Source organism: Dendropsophus ebraccatus, chromosome 2 (assembly GCF_027789765.1).
Source record: "Dendropsophus ebraccatus isolate aDenEbr1 chromosome 2, aDenEbr1.pat, whole genome shotgun sequence".
Classification (NCBI taxonomy): Eukaryota; Metazoa; Chordata; class Amphibia; order Anura; family Hylidae; genus Dendropsophus; species Dendropsophus ebraccatus.
The window spans coordinates 157,128,249-157,149,746 of record NC_091455.1 but is presented as its reverse complement, the minus strand read 5'-3'; the positions used below and the strand labels follow the sequence as shown (position 1 = coordinate 157,149,746).

At 41.8% G+C, this 21,498-nt stretch overlaps 1 protein-coding gene across 1 annotated transcript in view; it reads left to right on the top strand.

Annotated features, from left to right (window-relative positions):
* The window catches only part of SLC9A3 (solute carrier family 9 member A3), a 117,077-nt gene that overhangs the window by 21,688 nt on the left and 73,891 nt on the right, over positions 1–21,498 (top strand). Inside the window, exons 2-4 of the mRNA XM_069960376.1 lie at positions 15,207–15,509; positions 16,797–16,957; positions 20,693–20,771. Of these exons, the coding sequence (XP_069816477.1) occupies positions 15,207–15,509; positions 16,797–16,957; positions 20,693–20,771 (543 nt within the window). The remainder of the gene's footprint in view (positions 1–15,206; positions 15,510–16,796; positions 16,958–20,692; positions 20,772–21,498) is intronic.

Below are 21,498 nucleotides of genomic sequence, written 5' to 3'. Positions count from 1 at the left end.
CATTAAAGATGAGCGAACTTTTTAAAAATTCAGTTCAGCAGGTTCACCGAACTTTGACATAAAATTCACGTTTGTCCAAACTCAACCTTCAACAAACCACACTAAAACAGCTAACTGATTCAGTTACACTATCGGGACTCTTTTGCAGCAAAACCCGGTTACAAAATAAACATTTTTTTCATGGTAAAGTCTAATGGACGTTGCTTTGTTGCTTTGACTTGCTATGTTCTAGAGCGTCTACAAAAAGGGACTTGTTATTCAAAGGACACTATACAGATTTAGTGTATAGAAGAAGATTCCCGGCACTCGCAGATTCATGCAATGATTTTTTATTTCATAAATGGATACAGTTCACACAGGATGCATTTCGGCTCGTCCGTATAGCCTTTCTCAACTGTGACACAGTTGAGAAAGGCTATACGGACGAGCTGAAACGCATCCTGTGTGAACTGTATCCATTTATGGAATAAAAAATCAATGCATGAATCTGCGAGTGCCGGGAATCTTCTTCTATACATTACGTTTTGGAGACTGCCTCTCTCCTAACCACAAGCACCGCACCCGGTGGAAGTGCCGACCACACCATATTGAACTATACAGATTTAGGGCCTTATTGCACATGACGATTATCATTCGAAAAATCGTTAGTTTGTTTGTAATTGAACGATAATCTTTTCATGTAATAACAGGCAATGATTAAATGACCAACGAGAAATTGTTGGTCATTTGATAGAATTTGGACCTATTTTTATCATTGATTGTTTGCAAATTGTTTGTGCATCGTTTGGTGTAATAAGACGTCCTTCGCAGCACTGGCGACATGACAGCCGCAAGAACGATCATTAGTAACGATCATCATTCTGTGTAATTGGGTGAACGCCATAGCTGTCGTTTATTTTCAGTCATTAAAAAATTGCTTTGTTTATAGAAAACCTTTAATATGGACGCTGTGTCAAGTGACACAGTAAAAGTCAAATGGGTAACGTAATGGACGCTGATTACAAGTGCCTTATGAAAGATTTAGTGTTCCCAATGGGCAGAATCACATCTTAGTTTATAATTTATAAACAGTATAATTGTCAGGGACGGGGAGGCAGGGACAAGACAAGACAGTGAGCCCTAACGCTGAACCCACCAACTGTCCCTACCTACTTGCCTCAACCGGCCATAGGCGGCTGTGGACAACCACGATGACATTCTCTGCGCTGCATATGTGCACACAGAACAAGACAAACAAACAAACAAACAAACACAAACACAAAGAGAATAGTAAGCAAATCAGGTCACAACAGTCGGGCAGCAAAAGTACAAAGTGACAGCACAGGAGTGATTTGACAGCTACATAGCTTAAACTACTACGCTCACACTGAATTCATCTGTCCCTGATACCCAATCGATCTTCAATATACCTCTCTAACCCTGCCTTTACCTGTCTCTCTCTAGCTAGTGTAAATGTATCTGTTCAGTTCACTGTACAGGAGCCGACTTGCTCCAAAACATATAGTGAAGGCGAAAGTGTCACATTGTACACGCAGGGGTGTGGATTGTGCCCTGCAGCCTGGCTACACGGGATAATCTGTAACACCTTGCATCAGGGCCCTTATTACAATGTGCCACCGCCATTTTAGACCAGGTATATATGAACTTAGATTTGATCGTGAACCAAACTTTTTGAGTTCTGAACGAATCTCTATTCCCAAATGTAATCACAGTAGTCCACTTTTCCACTAACTGAGTCCATCTTATAAATTGCTTTAAAGTGGCTGTCCCTCACAAACAGCTGATGGCTCCCAGCAATGACAGGTATCAGTAGTAATCAGCTTTTAGTAGTGAGTTCCACAAATAAGGCATTAAAACTATACAGCTCCTTTAAAGTTTTACATCTTTCTAAATGTAACAGTAAATGCACACGTAAAAACTGCTTGTTAGGTGAACTCATTAAAATGGTGTGTGCATTTTAAGTGCTACTTTCATACTCATTTATCCTTGAAAAGCTGGAAAGAACCAAACTTAAACCAGTCTTTAAAGACCAAATAAACTATAGTTAGTGTATACTGCAGCAACTGAATTACGTTTGAACATATAATCATTTTCTACTCAAGGTTAATAGCCTTGACATACTCACGTTCGTAAGGAACTGTTAAATGAATTGCTTCTTGTAAAATGATTGTTAAGTCAAGTGTATAATTAAATTTGCTGTAGACATCATTAGCAGTAAATGTTTATTTGTGTTGGCTCATGCCTGTATTTAGTCCTCTCTAACTTTGTGTATATAAGGTTAGGGTGTCACATGCATTTATCTTTATCATTTATTGATAGATCCCACACTCAGTTTTGCCAGAAGTCAAGTTTTTTTATATCACTTATTCATATACATATTTTTAGGTCTCCTTAACCCCTTTTTGGCATGTTTTTCCTCTCTTGTCTTCTAAAAGCCATGTGAGATCTTCATTTTTGCATGGCTATTTTTAATTTTAAAGACACCATAAAATGTACTAACAAACTGCAAAAGGTATTTGTGCGGATAGAGATTACAAACAATTGTTAAAATTAGGGATAGGGGGGCATTTATATTATGTGGTTCACTTTTTAATATTTGGTTTTGCTGCATTGCCCAAACTGTTCTTTGTTTTTTTTTTTGGAGACCCTGATTGTCATTCTTATTCTGCAACTCATCAATCATTCATAAATACTTAGTCTGCTTTTGCCTCATGGGCTATCTTTGTGCTCTGTTGTCGACCCTTCTCAGTGTGGCCAATAGGAACTTTTGCTGAAGTGTCAAATGATTTCCAGATGGTTAAATCCAGAGGTAACTATTCATTCTTCTGGATCTCGCTTCGACACTTGACACTGTAGATCACCAAGCCTCTGACCCTCAATGGCCAGTAATTGGCCAGTCAGCTGAACCCGCTAACTTTCTAAAGTGTATGGCAGCCTCCTTGCTATCTTCTGGCAGATGTTGGAGAAAAAGATTGGACTTCTTGGATTTTTGTTGCCTTTAGGCCCTATTACACAAAGCCATTATGGCCGATAATCGCTTTGTGTGATAAAAGGCAACAATCAGCTGACATGCATGATGTTGGCTGATCGTTGTCTTTTAACGTCTTTCAACGTGTTGTAAGACAATGATGGCAATGATGTAATAGGAGTGGCGGAAGCAGACCACCGCTAACTCCTATGAGCTGCCCAGACAATGTGACGAACGCCCATGCAGCCTCCCGCACTTACCTGCTTGCTGTCTGCACGTGCAACAGTGACGGCAGCCAGTTACTGCTACTACAGCAAAGAAACAAAATGTAGTTCTCTAGGAGAATGCAGATGGCATGCTGAATTCTAAAATATATTGGTCTGCTAACAGAAAGTTGAAAAACAGTGCTCATTGAATGTTACTGGTATGTTTTGTAGTTTGTTCCAACTTTGAGGACCTATAAACTCACATGTAATTGCTCAAATTATAGTAACCCTCTCAGAAGAAGATCTATCCACGATCTTCCTATTTACTCATAAGGCATCCATCTCTTGCAGGAAACAGGAACGTAACTTTAAAGTATTGAGCAGATGGTATAGGTGCCCAGAAAGACTACACAATGTTCCTATCCACCTCTCCCAAGCTGGAGGTGTGATGGAGCTATTGGCTCGTATGTTCATATCTGGTTGGATTGCCCCATCATCCAGCCATTCTGGGCCTCTTTAAGCTTTGTTCAACCTCAGTTGATGCCACCCCGGAGATTGAGCTCCTGTTACTCATACCTGGTCCTGCATCTAAAGTCAAAAAGGGTCTCTTAAAGTGTCACTGTATTTTAAAATTTTAAAATCTTTTAAACTTTTAAAATCTAAATGAACAGTAAATGTGAATTACAGCAATATTTATTATTTTTTGTTTGTTTGTTTGTTATCATGCTGTAAAACAAAGCTGAACTTACCAGAAATCCAGGTCCAATCTTTAGAAGGCATATTTTCTGACTATTTTCTGAAAAAAGAGACTAAACACATGAATTCCGTCCAGTACAGAGTGTCATGGCTCCATGTATCCATCAATCACATCACTGTCTTCTCTCTGTGAGCGCTCAGATGGCTTGGGGATACACAAGATTTCCTGCTTTCTGACTGTTTCCTGTTTTTTGAGAAACAGGAAGTGCCATGAATGTAAATGGCAAACTTGCTTTATATCACATCTACTGTTGATTTAGATTTTGAAAGTTATTAAAACAGTGACACTTTAAGACACTTTCTAGAAACTGCCAGGGTTGGTTATACAGAGGCTCTGGAAACAGCCACAGTCACTCCTCAGGGTAGAATTTGTGGAGCCATTGAACCGAGTTAGGAGAATGGAGGACATGGTGGCGGCTGACATAGACAAACATACTCCCTTCACTCAAATCTGGCTAGCATGGAATATGTTCAGAGAATCCTTTGACTTCAAGAGTTGGCTACAATGATTGCATGCTGCTTGGGATAAGCTGTCTTTCCCTCCCCTCCCCTCTCCACCCTTCTTTTGTCTTCTTCTTTCCATTCTCTTTTTTCCCGTGCCTTTGCTGCTTCTCTTACATGAAAACTTATTAGTTCATCTTCTAAAGAAATGGACTACCTGCATGGAGAGATGTCCTTGTTGGTTTTTGCTTTGGACTTTTTCCAAGGACAAACCATATCGCTAAAAGTCCTATCTGCTTCATCTATGATGTGTGTATTTACCTTCTTCTTCCTCACCCTGACTGGTGAAGTGAAGCTTTCACAATGACTTCCTGCAGAACATGCAGCAGCTGATAAGTATGGGAAGATTTGAGATTTTTAAATAAGTAAATTACAAATCTATACAACTTTCGAAACCAGTTGATTTGAAAGAAAAGGATTTTGCCAGGACCCTTTAAGATTCCCTACTGTCTAAGAAATTTTTACTACAAATCTGCAGCATTTACCCTAACAAGCTCAGTTTTCTGTCATTATACCAAGTTGTCAACTCATCTAGTAACAGCATTTTCTGTGCATGAAAAGCTAAATGCAACTAAATTGTTGTACAGGCTTACCAAGTTATTAAAATAACATGGCTGCTTTCTTTCAGAAACAGCACCACTCCTGTCCTTAGGGTGTTATTACATGGGCCGTTGGGGGCCCGATAATAACTGTGAACAACTGCCAATCTGCTAGATCGGCGCTCATTTACTGGGCCTATTACACAACCCGATTATCATTTAACAAGGGCTGCATGCACATCGTTACCGATATCCTTGCAGTTCTTGCTTTAAACTTTATACATTACCTATGCAGGCTGCAGGGCTCCTCTTGCAGTCTTCTTCTCCCCAGGTCCCACGCACTCCAGCTTCAGAGCAGCCTGTCTCAGCTGATTGACTGAGCGGCCTGACAGCTAAGACAGGCCGCTCTGAAGCGGGACCCGAGGAGAAGAAGATCGCAAGAAGAGCCCTGCAGCCTGCATAGGTAATGTAAATCGTCACTGCTATTACACTTAGCGGTGTGCAGTCAGCACCCAACAACCATAGGTTCAAACCTATATCAACGATCAGCCGATGATTGTTGCCATCAGCTGATCAATGTATTTATTACACGGAGCGATAATCAGCCGGATAAAGCCGATTATCGCTCCGTGGAATAGGCCCCTTAGTGTGGGTGTGGTTTTGCTGCTCAATTGCATTGAAGTGAATAGAGCTCAGTTGCAATTCCACACAGAACCTGTGTACAGAGGCAGCACTGATTATGCAAGAACGTAGCTGTGAATTTTCTTAACCCCCTTAACACATAAAACACAATTTAAACGATCCTAGAAGATGCAAATAGTAACCAAGACGCAAACTCATCAACAATTCTGGCACTTTGCAAAGAGAACACATGATCCAGCAAACACTTGAGGGTATTTAGACATTTCAGTTTTTAATTGTATTTATTGAATCAAAGCCAGGAACTGAATTGAAAAGGTTGGAGTCTCAGTCTTTCTTTTGTATAGTCCTGCTTTTATTTTCCATTCCTATCTTGTATTCAATAATTGCTATTAAAAACCTGAATGTGTGAATACACACTTACACAGAAACCACTTATTCTTGTTTGTTGGACAAAGAAATAAAACAATTATGCTGATTGGTTTGTTGACAACTTTGAGATGAAATTTATAGGTGAGAATTTCCTGCATACAAGTCACAGTAATCTTTTCCGTAAGCACGTTAAAGTTAACTACAGCAATTAAGTACAAAACAATAGACATTTCTTTCTCACAATTATTTCTGTAGTGACAATCACACTATTGCATAGTAACATAGTGAGGTTGAAAAACACAAACGTTCATCACCAGCATCAAGCACTCTATAGCTAACATCTGCAATGTGGTTGCATACCTCTGCTTCATTACAGCGCAACAAATATTCAAAGACCTTCCCTGCTCCCAGCAGCATATTGCTAGATGATGCCATGCTGGGGGGAGGGGGTTTGGTGACTGGGGACACGGAATGCGTGTATTAGACCTTAGCCATTAGAAGCACTGGGGGTGGGGCTACTGCACCGAGGGGGCTGGGCAAGCACCTATCTGGACAGCCCCCTCTTTTGATAAACATGGAGGGGGGTGGTTTGACCAGGGGCAGATCGCCATATGGCTGGCAGGGCTATGGCCCCCATCGGTTCACCCCTTCTAATGATTATCATAGTAGGGGGCAGCCAGATCGGTGCTTGGGGGTGGTAGCCGTTGCTCCTATTACAGAATAAACAGCATGGGAACAACAAAGAGGATGAAGACATACCTTCATCCTCCGCACCTTGTATCCAATAGGGGGTTATAAGCAGGTGGGACTCATCTAACCTGTTTATAGTTTCCCTTTAAGGGTTTGTTCACACTGAGTAAAATTGGCGAAGTTCTGTGCCGCGGAATCCCGCCTGCCTCAGTGTGCCATAGTATCTTTATGGGAGGGCGTGAGCACCTTCTTTCTCTGCACAAAGAATTATCATTTTAATTCCCCGCAGATTCCGCCACTTACCCCTGCATTAGTCTTCAATTTTCATTTTTGCACTTTCGATTTTTCCTCCATGTTTAAAAGGCCATAGCACTTGTATTTTTCCACCTACAAACCCACATGAAACCTTATGTGTACTAATTGTACTTTGCAAAAACGGCCATCATTTTTCCATAAAATATGCTGCGGAACCGGAAGAAAATTATTTGCGCAGTGAAATTGAAAATAAAACGCTACTTTATTAATTAAATAGTTTTTTTTTTTTTTGGGGGGGGGGGGGTTGTTTAACATATTATCTATTATCTGTTGGTTTACAGTGAGATAGAACTTTAAAAAACCTTTAAAAAACAAAACTAAGTGTTGCTTAAAATTGCTCTCACCATCCTTATATTGCTTCCTTTGGTCTGTGGGGTTTTGTGAGGTGTCATTTTTTGCACCATGATCTGTACTTTCTATTGAAACCTTGATTGCATATATGCAACTTTTTTTTTATCACTTTTCATTACAATTTTTCAGAATTTGATGTGACCAAAAAACAGTCAATTTTGCGCTTTGGCATTTTTTGTGTTTACGGCGTTAATCCCGCGAGATCAGGAATGTGATCATTAAATACTTCGGTAAATAAGCATGCGGCAGTACCAAATATGTTTGTTTATAAATGGGAATGGGGGGTGATTCAAACTTTTATTAAGGGAGGGGATTTTTTTTTAAACTTTTTTATGCATCCCTGGGGGACTTTTAATATAACTGCACTGGTCTGTCCTAGAGATCCGTGCATGAGTGCAGTATACATTATACAGCACTGATCCATGAGATCAGTGCTTTATTGCTCTGGGCTGCTGCGTCATTGTGATGCTGAGGCCTGGCCCAAGCAGAAGAACAGATTGCCCCTCCATCTCTGGGGGGGTTGTGGGAGTGGGAAATCCAGCCACTAGACCACCAGGTGGTCGCTTTGGAGGGAATTAAAATGTTTGACAGCTGCATTTAACTGTCCTAATTAGCAGCCGTGGCGATTTGCCCGTGCCCACTAACAGTCGCTGTCCCTGGCTGCTGATAGCAGCCAGGAGTGCGGGGATTTAGAGTGGCACCATGATGTAAATATAAGCCATGGGACGTTAAGGGGTTAAAGGGGCACTCCAGCATCAATTAAAGAAAAAAAAACATGTGGCATTACTTACCTGTCTGACCCTACCAAAAATCCATTTGTTTTGGGGGGTCTTCATTCTGTATTTTGTGCTTGTACTTCCTGGTTGAGTAGTTGCTCAGTACTACAAGCTGTAGAATGCAATACATTCCCTCAGCTGTTCATCACAGTCCTCAACCCCTGCCTACTCCAGTCCCAAAGCTGTTGTAGAACATCTAGGCTGTGTTCACACAGTTGTTGCAGTTTATTGTGTTACTGAATTATTTAATTGCAGTACTTTATAATTTGCAGTACTGCATCATTTCATTGTGGTCCCACTCACACAGCATTTTATATTCTTTACCCATAACACCGATATTGGAGTAAAGAATTTATTTGCTCATTGCCACTTTTCATCTTCATGCATGTATTCAATGCATGTATGATCAAACATTTACAATGGTACCTTGGTTTAAGAGTAACTTGGATTGAGAGCGTTTTGCAAGAAGAGCTCACAGTTTTTCGAAATTTGGTTTAAGAGCAGTGCTTTGGGTCAGGACTACACTTACCAGGTCATTCCCCCTGAGCCCTCCCTCTCATTCTCCTCTTTTGAGGTGCACACCATTAGACTCTTCCGGCCCTTTTCCCTGAGAGTCGCAGTCATATATCGCCCCCCTGGTTCACAACGACGCTTTCTTGACCACTTTTCTACCTGGCTTCCTTACTTTCTATCTTCTGACATTCCCGCCCTCATCATGGGCGATTTTAATATCCCTATTGACAAACCACTTTCCCCATCGGCCTCTCAGTTTCTTTCCCTAACCTGCTCCCTTGGCCTCTCCCAGCATTCTGACTCCACAAGGGTGGGAATACCCTGGACCTTGTCTTCTCCAGACTTTGCCCAGTTTCTCGCCTTAATAACATTCCTACCGGGCTCTCAGACCACAATCTTCTCTCCTTTTTAATCACTAATACTCATTCTCCTCCTGACACCCCAACCTTGGTCATGTACAGAAACTTACGTGCCATCAACACCCAACAACTTATAGACTCTGTACAGTCATCACTGCCTCCTATCTCTTCACTCTCCTGTCCCAATCTGGCTGCCAAATGCTATCACGACACCCTCAAAACAACCCTTGACAAAATGGCACCCCTCACACCTCAATCAGCAAAACGCAGACGACCACAACCCTGGCACACACCTTCAACTCGTTTTCTTAGACGGTGTTCTAGGTGTGCTGAACGTTCGTGGAGGAAGTCTAAAACTGATGCAAACCTCCTACATTACAAATTTGTGCTTAGAAGCTACTACTCCGCTCTTCATTCTGCTAAACAATCTTACTTTACCTCTCTCATCTCTTCTCTATCCCATAACCCAAAACGTCTCTTTGATACCCTCAACTCCATCCTCAAACCCAAAGTTCAGACACCCGTAACTAACCTCTGTGCTGAAGACCTAGCATCCTACTTCAAGGAAAAGATAGATACCATCCGTCAGGAGATCACCTCCCAGTCCCAAAAAAGTGTTGATCCCATTCCCTCTTGTATTTCCTCCTCTTCCCTCTCAGTATTTGAACCTGTAACAGAGGAGGAAGTCTCCAGACTCCTCTCCTCCTCTCGTCCCACCACCTGCCCTAGTGACCCTATTCCCTCACACCTTGTCCAGTCTCTCTCTCCTGTTGTCACTACTTACCTTACTAAAATCTTCAACCTCTCCCTCTCCTCTGGCATCTTCCCCTCGGCTTTCAAACACTCCATTATCACTCCATTACTGAAAAAACCCTCTCTAGACCCCTCCTGTGCTGCCAACTATCGACCTGTCTGTAATCTTCCTTTTATCTCCAAACTGTTGGAACGTCTGGTCTATTCCCGCCTAACCCGCTACCTCTCTGACAACTCTCTCCTTGACCCCCTTCAGTCCGGTTTCCGTCCTCACCACTCTACAGATACTGCCCTTAATATAGTCTCTAACGATCTCCTCTACGCCAAATCTAAAGGCGACCATTCACTTCTCATCCTCCTGGACCTATCTGCAGCTTTTGACACTGTAGACCACCAGCTCCTCCTCTCCACGCTCCGCTCTATCGGCCTCAAGGACTCTGCTCTTTCCTGGTTCTCCTCCTATCTCTCCGACCGCTCCTTTAGTGTATCACTTTCTGGCTCCACGTCATCTTCTCTCCCCCTTACAGTTGGGGTTCCTCAGGGATCAGTCCTGGGCCCTCTCCTTTTCTCACTTTACACTTTACCCATCGGACAAATCATCAGCAAGTTTGGTTTTCAGTACCATCTCTATGCTGATGATACCCAGCTCTATACCTCCTCCCGTGATATCACCCCTGCTCTTCTACAGAACACCAGTAACTGTCTGTCTGCCGTCTCTAACGCTATGTCCTCCCTATTCCTAAAACTAAACCTTTCTAAGACTGAGCTTCTTGTATTCCCTCCCTCTGCTAAACACCCTCCACCTGACATCTCCATCTCTGTCTGTGGTGCGACCATAGACCCTACACAGCAAGCCCGCTGCCTTGGGGTTATGTTTGACTCAGATCTGTCCTTCACTCCTCACATTAAATCTCTTTCACGTTCCTGTAATCTGCATCTAAAAAACATCTCTAAAATCCGTCCCTTCCTTCCTGTCGAATCTGCTAAAACTCTCATTGTCGCTCTGATTCATTCCCATCTTGACTACTGCAATTCCTTACTAATCGGCCTTCCTTCCTCTAAACTCTCCTCTCTCCAGTCCATTCACAATACAGCGGCCAGGCTCATCCCCATGTCCAGCCACTATACTGATGCTTCCCCCCTGTGCCAGTCACTACACTGGCTCCCTGTTAAACACAGGATACAATATAAAGTCTTCCTGCTCACCCACATGGCTCTCCACAGTGCTGCACCTCCATACATCTCCTCCCTCATCTCTGTCTACCGCCCTACCCGTGCCCTACGCTCTTCTAATGACTTACGATTAACATCCACCTTGATCCGCACCTCTCACTCCCGTCTCCAGGACTTCACCCGAGCTGCACCAGTTCTATGGAATGCACTACCCAAGACTGTCAGACTCACCACCAATACACAAAGCTTCAAACGTGCCCTCAAAACACATCTGTTCAAACAGGCTTACCAGGTTCCCTAATTTTGACTCAACCCTCAACCCCCCCTCCACACACACACATACACACACACACAGACACCTCCACCACGCACACACACACAGACACATACATACACGCGCACACACACACCAAGCATTTAAGCACTTAGACCTGTGCATGCAGGCATTGGCTGGTGACAGGTTCACCCCCCTTACCCGCACTGCCTTATTCATAAAGATGGCCGGACCATAGTAACAATGATGCACTTTGCCCCTCTGCCATTTTGTCTCGCACCCCCTCCTGATAGTGTGTAAGCTCATGCATGCGAGCAGGGACCTCACTCCTCATGTATGGATAATTATATGTATCTCTGTAATGTCGATTTTTTGTCTATGTATGTAACCCCAGAATTGTAAAGTGCTGCGGAATCTGTTGGCGCTATATAAATAAAAATTATTATTATTATTATTATTATTATTGTCCAGCGAAAATCTTTTTCTTTCAAATCAACTGGTGTCAGAAAGTTATATAGATTTGTAATTTACTTCTATAAAACTATAAAAAAAATCTCCAGTTTTCCCATTCTTATTAGCTACTATATGTCCTGCAGGAAATGTTGACACAGTGCTCTCTGCTGACATCTCTGGCCGAGACAGGAACTGTCCAGAGCAGGAGAGGCTTTCTATGGGGATTCATAGAAAACTGAGACGGAGTTCCTGTCTCAGTCATGACAGCAGAGAGCACTGTGTCAGACTGAAAATAAAACAACACTTTCTGCAGGACATATAGTAGCTGATAAGTATGGAAAGGCTTGAGATTTTCTAATAGAAGTAAATTACAAATCTATATAACATGATATCAGTTGATTTGAAAGAAAAAGATTTTCAATGGATAACCCCTTTAAGAGCTCCCTGTACTGGGTGGGAGGTCAAGTGGGGGAGGGGCATGGTCTGCATAGTGGGGTCCACAGCACTGTACTTTGACCTAGGAAGTCTCCTTCACCTTCTAAAACATGGCAAATCCACTTCAGGCTGGGGCTTACATCAGGGGACAGGACTGTGGGGGTAATCTCTTCATAGCTGTAACTCCTCTCTCCCCGGTGTAGACATGTAAGTATGTATATATATATATATATATATATATATATATATATATATATATATATATATGTAAGTATGTATACAGAGAGTGCTGCATGTATATGCCCACATCTGTCCTGCTCATTCCTTCATGCTCCCTGCAGTCTCTGTCAGCCCTTGTGTTTCCCTTCCTCTCCATTACTGTACAATAACTTATAATATCACATATTCAGCTGTTTCTAAATGTTTGTTTAATTTGTTTTACATGTTATTCAGCATTTAAAAAAAACATTATTTTTAGGGTGTTGAACCATTTGTCTGCGTTTCAGTTATTTCTTTGGTTTACAAGTAATTTGGATTACAAGCGTGGTCCCAGAACGAATTATGCTCGTAATCCAAGGCACCACTGTATTTGTCTTTTATGGTTGAGCACCACAATAAGGACATTATCTGATATGATCTGACACTGGATATACTGTTTATGCCTCGTTTTTTTGTGTGGGTCGGATTGGCTGTTCTCGATCTGATCCTCTGTTTCATTTAGCATTATTATATTGCATTACTGCATCATTTTTGTGGAGACACTGCAATATTGCAACATCACTGCAATTAAACTGCAATGTGTGTCGGCATAGCCCTAATTTCAATGAACACTTTTACACAATCAGTGAAGTTGCAGCGCATGCTGCTTTCACTCCTTGTTTGCTTAGATGTAGGTTGGAGGGGCTGGTTAGTGAGTCACTCTCGGTGGTGGAAGACAAGATCCAGCCATGCCTCCTGTTACTTCAGAGGTTGACGAGGTTGATGTGTTGTCACAGGAGAGATGGGGAAGCCCTGGTCAATCCAAAATTTGTAGTCCTTCTATTTTCCATTTTCTATCAGTGGTGAAGCAAAGAAAAGCCACTGAAGCCGGTAGTATTGGTAATAACATTATATTAAAAAGATATTTATCTTGGGGTGATAGTTTAATTTAAATAGATAGTGATGGCATCTAAATTAGCTAATAATTCAAATTTACAATATGTTTAATTTATGTAGACATCATCTGGTGTCAGTAATATGGAAAATGATTTAGCTTTGCTTGATAAATGTTTCCAAATGTAAAATAATCACTTGGGGAGGAATCCTCTATCCAAGTGTCATATCGGCAGTTCTGTGTTGGAAAAGACTGCAGAGGAGAGGGATTTAGGGGTAGTGATTTCTAAAAGCCTTAAAGCGACTCTGTACCCACAATCTGACCCCCCCAAATCACTTGTACCTTTGGATAGCTGCTTTTAATCCAAGATCTGTCCCAGGATCCGTTCAGCAGGTGATGCAGTTATTGTCCTAAAAAACTACTTTTAAACTTGTGTCAAATTGGCGTGGCCTAGAGTGTCTATTTCCTAGGCTTGCAACACCTCTCCGTCCCTCCTCTCATCATTAGGAATGCCCCAAGAACAATTTCTCCTGTTCATTACCTGTGTGAACACTGCACATGAGCTGCATCGTTAAGGCACCTAAGCAGTGTTCAGGTGAGGAATAGGAAAAATCCTGCCCTGGGGCATTCCTAGTGATGAGGAGGGCGGGGAGGCGTTGCAATCCTAGGGCGGACATACACTGTAGGCCATGCCTATTTGACACAGGGCTGCAAGTGCAACCACAGCTCTCAGTCTCCTCCTCTTCCTCTTTGTAGTCAGGCTGTTCGTTCCACACAATAACATTGAAGACCTGCAGGTCATGTAGTTCAGGTCCTTCATCACTCTCCCTCTTTGTGTGCAGGATACTGGAGACTGATATTCTGTTTCTTCTGATGTTCAGCCCACTCACTCTGCACTACAGTGAGCGGGCTGAACATTACAGCGGTAGGCCGCTCTCCGTCTACAGGCCCCTGCGCATTTGAACCAGCTGCACATGCAGCATGTCCGCCATTGTGACCCTTTATACTCTGAGCAACTGCTTTCATAGCTGTTGGATTGTTCCTATCTGTTGGCACATCTGCATACAGTATATTGTGTAGAACATAGAATATGTGTATTTTGTTATGGTAAAGTGAAATTCTGGAATTGAATATTTCTTGAAAATGAATATCAACTTAATCAAAATTAAGTAACCCATCAACTCCCACAATTTTAGGACATACACCCTAAGGCTATGTTAGTTTACATTTAAAACAATAACAATTCTTTTCATATTGAATTGTGTTGCATTGAAGTCAATGCAAACAACGGCTGTTGGTCAAATAATGTATTGAACAACGGCTGTGTTTGCTATCACCGCGGAAACCATTGACATGTCAATTATTTCCAGTCGTTCTGCATTGATTTCAATGCTATTTACAGTGCAACAATGGCTGTTGTTTTAGGCTATATTCACACTATGTATTAGACCGGCCGGTACGTCCGGTCTCTGGCCGGATCATCTCGGCCAGTACTTAAGTACCGGCCAGATGATCTTTCGGCTGTGAAGCTCTGATGCGGGCGCATCAGCGCGCGCCCGCATCAGAGCTTGTCATAACCCACAGTGAAGCAAGCGACCGGAGCCGCTCGCTTCACTGTGTGAACTGACAGGTCTTTCTGCAGCATGTCAGTTGTTTGCGGCGGCGTATGGGATCCCTGCCAGAGCGCACACGATGTGTGTACGCTCCGGCCGGGATCCCATAGAACAACAGGCATTGTTCCACCGCGGTAAAAGTACGGCCGTTGTTACCATCGGCAACAACGGCTGTACTTTTACATAGTGTAAACTGTTTTTAAATGATAAGCAAAGGTCGGTGTCCGTACCGTGTGTAGACATAGCATAAAATATAATTGCACCAAACAAATAATTGTGATGTTCTTTCCAGCATTGTTTCAGTATCAACCCAAATTGTATATTTGACACTCAAATAAAGAGAAAAAAAATAGCACATTTGACTAACTTGACTACAAGTGCAATAAACTGGAATATTACATTAGTAATATTATTTTTCTCGTTACAGTATTTCACATATCGCACAAAGTGACATCGGTGGTGCCAGAAAGCTGTCTTCTGATTGTGCTTGGTCTGCTTCTCGGTGGGATTGTGTGGGCTGCTGATCACATTGCTTCCTTTACCTTAACACCAACAGTTTTCTTTTTCTACTTATTGCCACCTATTGTTCTGGATGCTGGCTACTTCATGCCAAATAGGCTGTTCTTTGGAAATCTAGGTACAATTCTCCTGTATGCCGTTATTGGAACAGTGTGGAATGCTGCTACAACCGGTCTTTCACTGTATGGAGTTTACCTAACTGGAGTAATGGGTAAGGCCTATAGTATTAATTGTATTGGGAAAAAACTATTTGTAGAAATAATGTAAAATTACAGCTATTTTTTTTTTCAAGTATATATTTTCATTTAAAATTGTTATTGCTATACCAAATTAGGAACGTTTCTTAAATGGTAACACTAGGTTTGTGTATTAAATATTAGGTAAAATTATGGATGAACATGATTTTTTTTTTTTTTTTTAACTTAGTAATAGTAAGTATTTTCAAAATTTTGCTGTAACTGGAATAATTCTCCAAGTAAATATGTGTCCTGTATTGTTTAATTATTTCCACTGTCTTTTAGTTGAGAGGTATTCTAAAAGAGGGAGATATATACAGCAAAACCTTGGATTACAAATAATGGGGTTTGAGAACATTTTGCAAGACAAACTAACAATTTAAAAAAAATTGTAACTTAGTAAATGAGAAAGAAGATTTCTTAGGCTGCATTCACACATTCACTGCATTTTTGTGGACCTTACGGACAGGAAAGGCAAGTAATGGATTGCTTCCTCACCCAGCATGATGTACCAATATCATGTCGGTAGTGGTGAAACTTTTTTATTAAGAACTCAGAACTCTACGGCCATAAAGATCCTCCTGCCAGTACTGCAATACCGGCCAGGATGATCTTTGCAGAGACTGGCCATTCTGTGACCTGGCCGGGTCACGGAATGGCCGGTACAACGGGCCATGTGAACATGGCCTTGAAGTGTATAAATGGCCCCTGCATGAAATATGGGGAAAAGATATTTGAGGTAAAACCCCCTCAAAATACAGGGGGACACTGCCTCTGCCTGGAGAATAAAAAGGTTCAGTCTCTGGAGGCGACAAGCCTTCTTTATCATGAGAACAGTGAATCTGTGGAACAGTCTACACCAGGATCTGGTCACAGCAAAAACAGTGGAGGGACTCAAACAGGCTAATGGTGCGTTTACTCAGAGAAATTTATCTGACAGATCTTTGAAGCCAAAGCCAGGAACAGACTGTAAACAGAGAACAGGTAATAATAGAAAGACAGATTTCTCCTCTTTTCAAATCCATTCCTGACTTTGGCTTAAAAAAAATCTGTCAGATAAATCTATCTGTGTAAACGCACCAGTAAGACAAGTTCTTGGACCAAAATAACATAAATGTGTACGTAGGTGTATATAATTTACCCATATCTCCTGTTTCCTTTGTCCATCCCCTACTTGTTTAAACTACTGTATGTAATGTGAATTACAGCTGACAGATTTGCTGTAAATAGACACTATTTTAATCTTTTTTTTTCTTTTACAGGGGATCTGCAGATTGGGGTATTAGAATTTCTTCTTTTTGGAAGCCTTATAGCAGCCGTTGACCCAGTTGCTGTTCTTGCTGTCTTTGAAGAGGTCCATGTCAATGATGTCCTTTTCATAATTGTGTTTGGTGAATCTCTCCTGAATGATGCGGTTACAGTAGTAAGTACATGTTAACTTTTTACATATTATCAAAACACTGTAGATTGGTTTTAGCCATAGGTAATTCTCACATGCCACTGCTGTGGTCTCCAGCCAGAGGATCTCCAGCAGTTAAGAAACAACTACATTTCCCAACAACAGACTGATGTATGAGAACTAGAGATAAGTGAATGAACTATATAACTGAGGTTTCCAAAAAGTTTGGTATGTTACTTCTAAAATTGTGGCTGTTTAAGGCGGAAAACAGTAAAGTAAGAGGGTGGGTGCAAGGGATTATCCATAATCTCTTGGAGCCAGCCAATTGGCTACAAGCCACCCCCCTGCAACATCACAGTTACTCCTTCAGTATATATGCTGGAGCACACTGTTGGCCTGCCATTCAGCTCCTGATCAGTAAACTGAACTTACACGCATTGTAGAGAAAGAGATAGGTAGAGAAGGTTTATTAGATAGAGAAGAAAGTTTGGGGAAAGTGGTTGTGTACAATCTGTGAAGCTTTGAAACTGCTATACGTCAGTCATCCACTGACGTATAATCACATATAATTAACCCTTTAAATCACCTGTCAGGTAACATCTTCAGTGCAATTGTGTCTGGCAGGATACAAAATGTGATTTGTACATCAGCCATCCAACTCTCCTAGTTCAATGTAACACTTTGAATAATTGGTCATGTGATATCAGTGCAGGATAAAAACCACGATTATATGCCAGCCATTCAACTCTTCCGTTAATATTAACCCTTTGAATTAACTGTCGGGTTACATTTTCAGTGCTTTAATAAAACCAAGTTGATAGAGTTTTAGTTTTGTGTCAACTACATATAAGTCTAATATCCCGCACGTGATGAGCTAGGTTAGAAAAACAATTTATTTAATTTTCAGGCACAAGACCAGCAACGTCCTTAAATCTCACAGCTTAACGGCCTCTCAAGGCCTTCTCAACAGTTCTTACAGAGTACATCCCACACATTTCTTGATTAAAGGGATATTTCCCCCAGGCCATTTTAAAATAATGCCCCCTTTATTAACTTATCTGCCCTCAATGAGTAATTAGATCTTTCCGGCATTTCTACGTGCCTATGTTGCTCAGATCCAACTTTTTCTTATCCAGGGACTATTCTCTTCATGGCGCTGGCCAGAAGACTACATGCTGCATGACTCGTCCATCTGGTCATATTTCCTCCCCTCCTTAATCTGTGCACGCATCCTCCACAGTCCCATCCCACCTATTGCTATAGTTTTATCTGCAATGCACAAAAAATGCTGGATTTTGTTCACTCTTCATCACAGAGTAATATAAAGACATAAAAAAGGATTATAGCTCCAGTAGCCTACTCCCCATGTCTTCCTGCTCCCTAATGTTTCCCCCGCTCTGGAAGCCTGCTCCCAGAATCTCCCCTGCTCTGGCAGCCTGCTCCTATATGCCACCCTTTCTGCTTCCTGATGTCTCCCTGATCTGGCAGCGTGCTCCTATATGCCCCCCTTCCCGCTTCCTGATGTCTCCCTGATCTGGCAGCCTGCTCCTATACGCCCCCCTTCCCGCTTCCTGATGTCTCCCTGATCTGGCAGCCTGCTCCTATACGCCCCCCTTCCCGCTTTCTGATGTCTCCCTGATCTGGCAGCCTGCTCCTATACGCCCCCCTTCCCGCTTTCTGATGTCTCCCTGATCTGGCAGCCTGCTCCTATACGCCACCCTTTCTGCTTCCTGATGTCTCCCTGATCTGGCAGCCTGCTCCTATATGCCCCCCTTCCCGCTTCCTGATGTCTCCCTGATCTGGCAGCCTGCTCCTCCATGCTCTCCCATGTGTCCTGCTTCCCAATGTCTCCCTTGGCTCCAGCATTCTTCTCCTCAATGTCTCTCTGCTCCCTGAGGGGCAGAGACACATGGGGTACAATATGCTCATTGACTCAGCAATTCAATAGAATATCTGCAAAGGCACTCCCACTAACCAGCCCACACGAGTGATGTCAATGGATCGCGTGTCCTTCGTCTCTTCAGTGGACAGGGTTATAAGCACTAACCAGGCCCAGTGCAGAGACTCATGCTACCTTTACACGGAGCGATAATTCAACGATTTTGACGTAACAATTTGGTTTTTATAACGATCAGCGTTTAGACGAAGAGATAAATCGTTAGAAAAAACGTTATTGTGATAGTTTTTAAGATCGTTTGAAAGACTGTTTACACAAAGCGATCTGCGAATTTTTAGTGAACGACCGACGATTTGAGAACATATTGAAAGACCAAAATGAACGATATCTCGTTCGGCGCTTGATTGTTTGCTGTGTTTACACAAGGCGATTATCGATCAAATGCAATTGTTATCTCGAAAATTCGAACGATAATCATTCCATGTAAACGCACCAATAGGACATGTCATCCACTTCTCGGAAGAGAGGGGGAAAGAACAATGAGCAAGACGGACAGGACTCCATCTCACAGCTTTTCTGCTGGCAAATCTCTAAAAGTGATTACATCCCATGATGCAAACATTTTTTCATTGTAATACCCCTTTGACCGTTTTCATCCCCCACACTGCTGACAATCTTCTGTGTTGCTATATAGATACTTTTAGGGCCCTTTTTTAAAAAAAAAATAAAAAAAATCCAACCTAGGTTGGCTGCATCCCTTATATTTGCAGTTTTTTTTTTTTTTTTTTTTACTGTCTTTGCAAATCCATGCAAGCAAGTAAGCATGTAGAGAACAAAGCAAAGTTCATAGAACAGAGATGGGAGTAGATGCTTTAACCCCTTCAAGACAGAGCCCTTTGATGCACGGATGTCCGGGTCAAATTAATGCAATGCTCCTCCCCGCCTTCTAAGAGCCCTAGCGCTTTTATCTTTCCACCTACAGGGCTGGTTGGGGTGTCATTTTTTGCGCCATGATCTCAAGTTTTTATTAATATCATATTGGTGTAACAGAAAATTTTTTATTCGCTTATTTTTCTTTTCTGATATATAATTTATTAAAATCTGTAATTCTGGTGTGTTTTTTTTCTTTTGTTTACGCGGGAACAACAATGTTATATTTTAATAGATCAGACAATTCCGCATTCTATGATATGTAATATGTTTATTTATTTTATTTTTTAATATGTTTATTTTTATATTGGGCAAGGGGGTATTTTAAACTTTTATTGGAAAGGGGGTTTATAAGGGTTTTTAAACTCTTTTAAAAACTTTTTTTATTACACTTTTTATCAATGTTAAACATGCAATTAATAGATGCCATAGCATAGCAAAGATCAGTGTTATCGGCGATTTATGTATAGAGCCTTCCTGAGAGCAGACTCTATCCATAGATGGCCGATCCAACAGGACGGAAGTAAGTGACTTACCTCCGCCTGTCGGCACAAGCAATTGGGACCCCTGTGGTCCCGATCACTCAGTGACAGAAACTTGTCCTGTAACTGAGTACCTTAAACGCTGCAATTGCTATAGATTGCGGCGTTTAAGGGGTTAATGAGATGCAGCTGCAGGATCGCAGCTGCCTTTCATTACCTCCAGCCCATGGCTCACTGATGTGTGCGGGGCTGCTCTCATTGCAGTACATCAGTAAGCCCCTCAGTCAGGAACGTATATATACATTCCTACTGCACGGGGTATGTGCAGTAGGAAGGTATATGTACAGATTACTGATGGGAAGGGTTTAAATATCTTAGCACTGTGTAAACCCAGCATCATGTTCAGAATGTGTCTTTCAAAATACTAACTCTAACTCTAACTAATTTTAGGTATTATATAATGTGTTTGATTCATTTGTTGCCATTGGTGGTGAAAATGTGACTGGTGTGGATTGCGTCAAAGGTGTTGGTATGTATATTCATAGTAATAAACTCTTTCAAACTTTTACTAATTAGAAAGTGGATTATTTTGACCAATAATAATAGATACTTTTTTAGGTTGGGTTTACACATTGTAAAATTTGGGTGTGTGTGGGGGGGGGGGGGGGGGGGCTAACACTGTAAAAAAAAAAATTGTACTTCCACCAGTTCTCAGCTGCTGCTTTCGCTCTGTCTCCACCTCCTCCCCCCTCCCTTCTGAGATGACTGATGTAAATAAGTCCCTGGCTGGCTTTATCTGCGACATTGTAGTTTTTTTTAAATGCTGGGAGGGTTATTCTAAGGTCAAGTTGCTGATGAACTCACTGTGATTAACCCACTAGACACCAGGGATGGCTTGTTTATAGCCATTTAAAAACAGCTGTCAGCTTTGACAGCTGCATTTAAATGGCATTTTGCTGTGCTGGCTAATACCTGTGGCCCCTCTGGCGACACCTTTCTGAACACCCCCTAGAGGCGCCATGCCGTACCAGGTACGTTGTGGGTTGCTAGGTTCACACTGTGTTTTTGCAATAGTTTTTTTTCATCTGTTTTATGCAAAAAAGGAGGAAAAACTGATGAAAAATGGATCATAATGCATCCGTTTTTTTAGTGTACACAAAAAAGTGGTTGACCACATTTTTTGTGTACGCTAAAAAAATGTGTTCCTGTTTTTTTTTTTTTATGAAGGAAGTCATACAAGGAAAGTTTTTTTTTGC